The sequence below is a fragment of the Brachyistius frenatus genome, unplaced genomic scaffold, assembly GCF_029030835.1.
Source record: "Brachyistius frenatus isolate BFR_SWC_R1_liver_20210118 unplaced genomic scaffold, ASM2903083v1 Contig_8, whole genome shotgun sequence".
In the NCBI taxonomy this organism is placed as follows: Eukaryota; Metazoa; Chordata; class Actinopteri; family Embiotocidae; genus Brachyistius; species Brachyistius frenatus.
This window is the reverse complement of record NW_027210607.1, coordinates 5,000,384-5,010,592: the sequence shown is the minus strand read 5'-3', so window position 1 is coordinate 5,010,592 and position 10,209 is coordinate 5,000,384. Positions and strand designations below refer to the sequence as shown.

Below are 10,209 nucleotides of genomic sequence, written 5' to 3'. Positions count from 1 at the left end.
AGTGCTCATTCAGTAAATGTTCATGGTCCATTGGAGTTTTTATTAACCATCAGTAAAGCCCTGAGGAACAACCTACAAACCTACCTGCCTTTTACAAAGAGGGCATTTTTAGACTGTTGCTAATACTCAATTGTTTTTCTTTGAAATAATGAAAATGTATTTCAGATGACAGAAGCACACTGAGAATTTCTAACAGGTCACTCACAAGACATGTTGCACATTTATTCCAGTGCCTGTATATGTGCACTAAACTTTCAGATAAATACAGAAATATTGCAAGCGGTGTCATCCACCTCTAAGTTCATGAAACTGAAAAAACAACCATGAAAACATCGTTTTATGCATTTGACATATTTTACTCTTACAAAGTCCTGTTTAAAAAAAATAATCCAGTTTCATGGGAAATCATAAAAATGACTGATACTGATATACATGATATTAAGCACACAATAATGCCATAAGTATTACACTTGTTTTTGTGAATGTGTAAATAGATTTTAAAAAGCCCACAGTAATTTCTCCCCAAATGGACCTGCGAGGATCCAAAGTCTACATTTAAACAAACAATCAGCTCTATGCAAATATGCTCTCTGAGTTTTTTGCATTGCATCAATGTATGATTAGCCAATTTGATTAAAATTCATTTAAATGCTTTTTAATGCAAAATATTTTTAAAGGGTGGCAGAGACAATGATGCTGATTTTGCCCCATTTATTTGTTCATTAAAAGTGTTTGGTGACATGAACAGTGTTCCTCCTATTATCCAGTATTACTATAAAAGCAAGAGTTAAAATCAATAAATCTGACTCGACTGCAGGGATGAGAGCCAGAAAATCCTGATGACTCAAAGGTTAGTGTACTCACACAAATGTTTAGAAAACTGTGAGAGGTTTGCCAGACAGCTCATTCTCCTCGATGTCTTCTGGTCCACCGCCATCATGAACCTAAAGCTCCTCTTCTTCTGCCTCTTCTTAGCGGTGCTCTTCATACCTGCTGAAGTATGTATTTTCACTGTGTATATTAGACACCTACCGGTTAGCAGTAATCAAATGCATTGGCTCTTATTTACAATGTTGCAGTGTTTGTTAAAGCAATTTAATGTCAATAAAATGCAGTAAGTTAATTAATTCACTTTGTTTTTTTGTCAAGTCAGAAATATCCCCAAAAAATTGCAAGTGATATATTTCTTATTATAAGTCTTATAATAGTATATACTTTAAACGAACAAACAAACTTATATAGTATAAGTCTGCCATCTGCAATGTTTTTTTTTTATTCAGTTGAAACGTAAAAAACACAAACATCGTGGAAATGGAGATGGACATGGACATGGAATGCGTGACAAGAAAAAAATAAGATATGAGGACATAATTAAAGGTTAGTGCTTCTTTTGATTCCTTTTAAATTATTTCCTTTATATTTAATATCCAGCAAGAGGAAGGCAACAAGGCTCTGAGTCTAATACAAAAACTTTGTTTTAGACTTTTTCTTTGAGATCATAGACAGAGCGGCTGACGATGATGATGACGATAATGAACAAGGAAATTCAGACTGGCTTTTCGAACTTCAGGAGCCAGAGGGTAAGAAAGTTCACACTCAAACTATTTATTCCAGTGTAATGTTGCATTTTATTTTGACATTACAAAAGATTACATTATGTTCCTATTTGTTGTTTCTCAGGCCAGTGCAACCCAAACCCTTGTTTTCACAACGGCATATGTAAGGAGAAAGGCAAGAGGAAGTTCAAATGTGAATGTCCCAAACCTTTCAAAGGGAAAAAATGCGAGAAAGGTTTGAAGAAAATCCCCTTTTCTCTGTGCCGTTTTTAGATTGCACACTGGTCTTACATGTACAATACAAAATGAGCCAAAAGAAATGAAACGTGTCTTTATTGTGTTATTGTCTCAGGTCGAAAGGTTTGTAGAAAAGGCAGATGTGGGCGCGGTGAGTGTGTGCTGACTTCCACGGAGCCATTCTACCAGTGCAAGTGCAAGGAGCCCTTCCAGCCTCCAGACTGCAGAACCAGTGAGGAGTTTATCTTCATCCAAATACAACAGAAGGCATCTTTTAAACACGTTTTAACAGTTCCTGAGAGCAAGCTTACACTGTGCTCTGTTTTTCTTTAAAGTTTCTTTGTGTGAGCCGAATCCATGTAGAAATGGTGGCCAATGCATCAGAGATGGGGATGACTTTGACTGCCAGTGCCCTCCAGAGTTCAGAGGACGATTCTGCCACGTTGGTAAATAACACACTCTACATTAATGTTTTCCTTCGACCAGCCCAATATATACTGTACATCATCACTGACTAAGTGTGTTTATTTCTTAGGCCCAGATGACTGCTTCGTGGATGATGGAGAGTCATATCGCGGCAATGTGAGTGAGACAGATGATGGTGACGAGTGCCTCTACTGGAACTCTCACTTCATCCTGGAAAATGGTGCCGATCCCTTCAGCTCCTACGAGGACTCAGACGGACTGGGACATCACAACTTCTGCAGGTCAGGAGGAAATTGATTCATATAACTACATTTCAACATCTACAACAGGATGCTCACTCACATTTTCTATGATGCAGAAATCCAGATGGAGACGCGATGCCCTGGTGTTTCTTCAGAAGAGGCCGCAAGTTGCTGTGGGACTACTGTGACATGACACCGTGTCCTGAACCAACAGGTCAGCTTCAAAGCTACAGACAACTTTCTGATTCTCTGTGTGGTCGACAAACCAGCTGACTTATCTTCTTGTATGTGTTTTCAGGTGTGGTGCCGACTAATATTCTTCCCATAGAGCCTCAACCCCCTTCTGATGCGCCGCAATCAACTACCAAACCCACAGCGCCTGAGAAGCCGACCGAGCCTTCAAAACCAACCGAGCCTTCAAAACCCACCGAGCCTTCAAAACCAACCGAGCCTTCAAAACCCACCGAGTCTTCAAAGCCTTCTGCTGCACCCACTGACACGCCTCTCTTCCCCACTAACTCTACTCCAACACAACAGTTTAAAACCTGTGGTATGGCTCAGTCGAAAACCGCCATTACCCGAATCTTTGGGGGTCTGAAAGTCGCTCGAGGGGCGATACCCTGGCAGGTGTCCCTGCAAGTGAAACCGAGGAACTCCCTCCAGCCGTACAACCACATATGTGGAGGAGTCCTCATCGCAAGCTGCTGGGTACTGACCGCAGGACACTGCATGTAAGAATAACACAAATCTGAAACGCAACAGAATAGTTCACATATGCTGATATTGTCTTCATTGAACTGTGTTGTTTGTGTTTGCACAGTGACCAAAACAAGGACATGCAGGTGGTTGTGGGAAGTCTGTCGCTGGATTATATAGAGCCCACAGCTCAAACTGTAGAGGTTGAAAGGGCTATTGTTCATGAGAACTACAGAGAGACGCCTACAGCTGTTTACAACGACATAGGTAATACTCTGTCACAAGTTTCTCTTTTATTTTAATTTCAAATAAGCATTGACATCACCTACAAGATTGGAATTTAATGTATAAAATGAAAGATTTTGCTGACAGCACCTTAACTGTGTCTTGATTCTTTTCATTATCAAAGTATGGGATGTGAAAGTGTCCCTAATTAGAGAGAGAGTACAGTAGTGCCATTAGGATTGATGAAATCTATAATATAGATGCCCAATGAAGTAAAGTTAACTGTAGGAATAGTGCAAGTAATGATAAGTGATGTAAAAAGCACAAGAATTTAACCTGATCATTAAATATTTGATTTTGTTCTGACATTTATCTGAACTGTCTTTTCAAAGCCTTGTTGAAGCTCAAAGGGACTGATGGATTCTGCGCCAATGAGACCCAGTTTGTAAAGACCGCTTGTTTGCCAGATACCCAACTGCCTGATGGGATGGAGTGTACCATTTCTGGTTGGGGTGTCACTGAGACATGTACGTATAAGGCTACTTTTGAATATTCAGCCACAAGATAAAAGATGCCATTTTCATGCAGATCTTTAGGTTTGTTTTAGAGCAGGGCTCTCCAACCTGTTTTCCTCTGAGAGCTCCTGTGATCTTCCGGGTAAATTGCAATCTACCGGTTGGAAACCCCTGTTTCAGAGGCACTTCAGGATTGACTGATTTTTAGTTCAGAGGATCTTGTAAATCTTGAATAACTTATAGCATACAACCACTGAAATCATACACAACTTTGTTTATGACAGTCTGTGTTTTTTGTGATATTTGGTAATATTTTTCCACCTTTTCTCTGCAGCTGATTATGGTTCCAATCACCTGCTGAAGGCCAACGTACTTCTGATTAGCCAGGAAAAATGCTCTGAGCCCAAAGTGTATGGCAGTGTCGTAGATAACTCCATGTTCTGTGCTGGCTACCTGCAGGGAGGGGTGGATTCCTGCCAGGTTAGTAAGGGAAAATAACTAGTGAAGAGCAGGCAATCAGTCAAAATGTACGGTATTAGTCACTAAAGATCTGTATAGTGGTGCATTTTCGATCTAATGAACTGTTTTTCATTGTTTCAGGGGGACTCTGGAGGACCACTGACTTGTAAGCCGAACAACACCGCAGTTGTTTATGGTCTGGTGAGTTGGGGTGACCAATGTGGGAGGAAGAACAAGCCTGGGGTCTACACACAGGTCACTCTCTTCCTGGACTGGATCAAGTCAAAGACTGGAGGAGCATTTCCTTAAACAACCTCAATTAGTCATCGACATACCAGAAAGTGTGGCCAAGGAATAGGTTTGAGTCTCCAACATCAAATTCAAGATCTCATATGAACCATGACCTGGATGACTGAGAATATTCACAGACATATCATTGTGAGATCTAATTCAATCGATACTTTCTAAAAAATTTAATTAAATCGATAGATTAAACAAATCTATTGTTGTCCAGTAAATACACTGCACAGTGAATGAATGTGTTTTTATCTGTTATGCACATCCAAGAGAAAAACCTGAAATCCACTGCATATATTAATGCTTAATTTACGTCTTATAACAGACATGAAATGTGTGTGAAAAAGGAAAAGACTTCATACATTTAAAATGTCACTGGCCTGAACCCTTTGGAAAAACTGTCAAATTTTCTTATAAATCGAACACATCCTTTTTCAGTGGTTGTATTTGTAGGGAGAGTATTAAATAATTTACATTGATCGGCAGATATATAATCTTTCATTGATGAAATTGGGTGAAGTGTGTCTGTGAAGAGTAAATGTCGTTGAGTTTGTGGTTACTTTGATCCTCTTTGTGCCTCTAATGTCTTTATTGTAAGTCCTCACCAGGTCCAAAGGGGGCCATATTCACAACTAAACCCCGATCAGGATCGGGGGAGTCATTATGTGTGGGGAAAAATAAAAATAATAATAAAAAAAAATATCCATAAATGGGTGTATAATGTTGATTTTATTCATATAAAGGTTAGGGTCCTATGCAATATTAGTTTTCATCAACATGCCTTTTTAATAAACAAATAAACAATGTTACTGTTTAAAATAAAATAGGGATACATTTCTCTGTGATGAATATGGACTTTCAAAAAAGGAAGCTGTTATGAGAATAAATAAAGTAAATCAGAGAGTTAAGTCAATTGTCCCGCTGTAGAAATATAGTGTTACTGTTCATGTTATTTGACCTCGCTGGGTGTATTGTTTGCTGCAGGGCAAGAACTGTGCAGGGCCACTGATCTGACATGTGAGACTGAAGGCACGCATGTCCTCCATGGTCCGGTGAGCTGAGGGGAGAGTCGCACAAAGAGCAAGCCAGTAGTTTGGGTCATGACACATTGGTCATTTACTTCCTGTATTACACCAATTCTAACGTGAGAGCTGCAGAGCTGCCGATGAAATGGAGAGGCTTTACTACAGAACAAAAGTGTTGTTTGAGTGTGAACCCAATCCCACTTGATGAAATATTTACAGTACTATACATGATGCAGGGACTTGATTTAAAAAGTTACAATATGTCTTTTTGGAAATAATTTTCTTATTTAGTTGCTTTCCACAAAACACTTGGATTATAGCATCCCAATATCATAATAATTATAACACCACCTTGTTTTTCTTGCTGCTGGTATGAGAAATATAAACTGATCTGATTTTAAACTCAGTTTTAGCAAAACTTCTCTCAAATACATAAGTAGCTATATTCCCTGAAAGTGGTTTTAGGTTTTAGGAAGCAGCTGGACGTTGGACGTTTCCATCATGTAATTTAATCTGAGCTAAAATAGTTGATCAGTGATTCTATATTTACAACAGTCATTTAAAGGTGTCTTCACTTTGTATCCCCATCTGTGTTTACGCGCCAATCCCAGGGATCCTTAATCCAAAACAGGGTAAGCGGCTGCCTATTCACTCCCTTCATGTCAATGCACGGGTTAAACATGGGGTAGAGAGGCTCTGTGCACTGCACACAGAAAGAATGAAGCAGGGTCATGGCATTGGCGTTGTAGAATGACAGCTCCCCCTTCTGGAAATTTGCCAGTATGCCCAGCTTTCTGACTCTTTTTGCAACAGAAAGTTGCTTCTCCTGCGTATCATGGCATGCCAGGTACTGTCCATCTCCATGGTAAATGCACCAAGATGTGTTGTTCACACCCAGCGTGGACGAGCTCAGACTGGGACTGCCTTCTTTATCAACTGCCCCCGTGGTCACACCTATCATCCAGAAGGGTTTGTTCTGCACAATCACCTCCCAGTAGTGCTGACCATTTGTAAAACTCTCCTGAGCCAGGACACTGTACTGGGAGTCATACGGTTGAGGGCTGAGTCCCTCACCGACGGGTAGGCGTCTCCAGTACACTTGTTTTCTATCTTGGGATATTTCCAGTTTTGGATGGGCTGTTTTGGAGTCTAAAGCAGGAGAACTTAGATCTGCAAATAAAAAAAATCTACAGTCAGCACACAATTATAAAGATAGGGGTTGATTTTAGATTGCAAAATATTGGATTTGTTACTAACATGACCAAATTCTTGGAAAGTGTTGGGACAGAGCCACAGAGAGGTCATCCACCAGCCTCTCTACTGTTCTCAGCTTCTCAGGGTCACACAGATCCCTGTTTACTTCCTGGATTGGTGCAAAATCCACAGGATCGCTACAATAAAAAATAAAAAACAGAAAGCCAAATGAGTGACGATATAAAGTAAAATCAAACTTTTCGGATTACAGACAGCAGTCGACAATATACTCACCAAAGATTCTGTGAGGTGATTTGCTGATGAAAATAAACAGGCCATGTATTGCTGTACATATTACAACTGCAGATAACATTTTAGCTGCATTTTTAAAACACTTTAATATTATAACACACTGACATGATATTAACCTACCTGCAGGAACTGCAAATCATTTGTTTCCTGCAAGAGTGATTTACTGGAGGCTCTAAATCGGTCTATCTCTTTGATCTGAGCTTCCATGATGCCTCTCTGGGCCTCCAGCCACTCTGTCATGTACGTCTCCTCTGCATCTATGATCTGCATCATCAGACGCTCGTCACCGTCCAGTACGACACGGATCCTACTGTACTTGTCTGAGATTCTTTCTCTGAAATCTGCAGCAGACTTCTAGGGATTAAAGACATTGTTATACATACAAAAAGGTATTCTGAGAGTACAAAAATGTGACAGCTAATAAGGGTGATTTCACATTGTTTGTACCACTGTTTGTGTATACAGTGACTCCAAGTCCTTGATGGCATGTTCTGCTTCACTTCTCCTCTTCAGCAGTTGGTTCATACTGGTCTCCAACATTCTCTAAAGACAGAAATATAACAAGCCTGTAGAGAATAAATACCACCACAGAGAAATAAAGAAATAATCAAGTAATTTACAGGAAAATAAAACACACCAGAATGTGACAAAAATATTCACCTTGAAATCTGCACTGGCCTCGTGAAGCTGAGATGCTTTGTGGTGCTTGTGCATGCCGACCAGGACACACAAGCAGCACACAGGGACCCTTTCCTCCATACAGAAGAGCTTGAGTTCATCACGGTGCTCCCTGCACTTCAGAGACAGCGGGTCGCTGGTCACCTCCACCACTGTGTGCTCCCTCAGAGCAGACCTTTGCTGGTGCAACAGGGCGTGAGCCTGGCACAGTGAGGCGTCACAGGTCAGACAGGTCTTCACGGCCACCGATGGCATCTCTATGCAGTGGTCACAGTGGATAGTTGAGGAGGAATTAGCTGCACTACTTCGAGTTGTTGTCTGTAGTTCTTCTGCTGATGGCCTGTTAGTGGTGAAGTCCTTTACTTTGGTCTGAAGGCCAGTATTTATCTCCAGAGTGAAGTCGGAGGGAAGAAATATCTGACACTCTGGACAGAAGAAAGGACCCTCATTAGACACATCTGTTTCCCAGACAGCCTGGATACAGGTGAGACAGAAGTCATGTCCGCAATGGAGAGTCACGGGCTCAGTGAAGAAATCCTGGCAGACGGGACACTTTAAAGTTTCCTTAACAGTCCCCATAGCTCTGCTTGCACCTGTTGTAGTGGCTTGTGTGCACTGTGCTCCTGGCCCTCCTGCTCATGAATGTTTCATAGACCTCTCTTGGCATATACACACCACTCATGCGCCTTAGTGTCAGATTACTGGAGATGAGTTGATATCTTCCAGTTGCTGTTTCAAACCATTGACTCTCAGGAGACCACACACAATGGAGAAGCACATTTCTAACAGACTTGATTAAGTGAATTAAGTTGCCAATTCTTTTTCTAAAATGCAGACTTCCTGCTGCCTGTATAAAAGTGATAAAAACACAACAATTCAGTTTCAGGTGATTAAACACTAATGAAAACATTGGTTAATTATGTACAGTTGGATATCACATTTCATTTCTGCCAATAGGTCCCCCCCTTCAAATTTGAGGGAAAACAAAATGAAATAATTTCATTATGAAAGTTTACTCTTGACTTTGGGAGCAGAATAAAATAATCTTACGGCCCACTTACTAGCTTTTTCAGAGGCTTTCAACCAGATCTCATGATCTTCACCAGCAAATGGTGTTTGCTTGTAAGTGATTTGACGAAGTAAAACAGATTATTTTGTCAAGAAACTGATTTAAACGTCCTAAATGTGCAAACAATAAATAATAAGATAAATAAACAGTGCACTTTGCAATGTGTCGTTATTTCCATTTTCTTTTTAGAAACAAATAGGCTGCGATTGTCTGTATTATTTTTCCCGAATATTTTTTTTTTTTAGAAATATATAGCTCATGTTAAAGAGGGATTCATAATTTGTGTGACTATAACAATGAGGGTATGCAACAGGATATCTGTGATTATTTGCGTTTAAACATTGATATTGTTAAAACGTGATTGTATTCTTAACTTAAACATAAACTAACTTAAACATAAACTAAACTGCTTCCAGTGTTTGGCCGACAAAACTATTGCTGCGCGCTGAAAACGTCCGTCCCAATCGGGTAACGCGTTTACCTCACTGCGTAAACGTACCCAGAAATCTTACGTACGCGTCGTTGGCGAATGGCGCGCTGTCGGCACTTCCCAAACAACGTGGTCTGTGGATGTGGCAGTGAAGCACCCCCCCCAGTTCGGCTGACTACGTGTCCCCCTCTTTGCGGCGCCGTCACAAGTGTAGCTGGAGTTGGTTTTCTGGGTCTTCACGTTGTTCGGTAAGGAGTCCCTTTTTTGCGAACATGTTGAAAAGACCCGGTAAGATTGATAGCTCACAATAGCTAAGTCGAGCTAACATTAGTTAGCCTCGTACATTTTGACAGCGGCAGCCAGAGACACGTTGTCTGTTTTTATGAACTAACGTGCAGACTACAGTGGACTTGTACAGAGTAGAGTGAACAACATCTTCCACGTGGCAGTGTTTATACGCTAACTTGATGCAAACATCTTTACTGGGTCAGTGTGTCAAGTACAAACAATGTTGACAACATAAAGGCACATAAGGGGAAGCTCGCCAGTGAAATCGGAAGTGCCTAACCTTTTTGTTGTGATGTTTTATATTCTTCTCTAAATTGGAAGACTTGGGTGTCTGTGACCGGTCGGTCTGTCATACTGTTGACATACAAAGCTGTGAGACCAACCTGGCCCTGGTTTGTGTGTTCATCACAGAGATCCCCAGGAGTCAGTGCCATGTTTGCCAGGCTGGCTTTGTGCTCTCGCCTGCCATCCAGAATCCGGCTGTCCAATGCGTGTCCAGTCTCCATCAGAGCGTTTTCCAAGACTAAATGTAAGTAACCCCTTCACCACACCCGACATTA

At 40.8% G+C, this 10,209-nt stretch overlaps 2 protein-coding genes across 2 annotated transcripts; one reads left to right on the top strand and one right to left on the bottom strand.

The window, feature by feature from the left end:
- The first annotated feature begins 881 nt into the window (after positions 1-881).
- Positions 882-5,353, top strand: LOC138616036 (hyaluronan-binding protein 2-like). The gene is made up of 13 exons (XM_069690022.1): positions 882-998; positions 1,281-1,377; positions 1,482-1,580; positions 1,681-1,791; positions 1,909-2,025; positions 2,129-2,239; positions 2,329-2,500; positions 2,578-2,675; positions 2,760-3,192; positions 3,282-3,424; positions 3,775-3,909; positions 4,232-4,377; positions 4,498-5,353. Exons 1-13 carry the CDS (start codon positions 939-941, stop codon positions 4,663-4,665), a joined length of 1,890 nt encoding a protein of 629 aa, XP_069546123.1. The 5' UTR covers positions 882-938; the 3' UTR covers positions 4,666-5,353.
- LOC138615923 (tripartite motif-containing protein 14-like) lies at positions 5,327-8,117 on the bottom strand. Its single transcript, XM_069689804.1, has 5 exons — positions 7,845-8,117; positions 7,632-7,727; positions 7,305-7,538; positions 6,936-7,137; positions 5,327-6,848 (listed from the first exon to the last, which is right to left on the bottom strand). Exons 1-5 carry the CDS (start codon positions 8,115-8,117, stop codon positions 6,250-6,252), a joined length of 1,404 nt encoding a protein of 467 aa, XP_069545905.1. The 3' UTR covers positions 5,327-6,249.
- Positions 8,118-10,209: the final 2,092 nt, after the last annotated feature.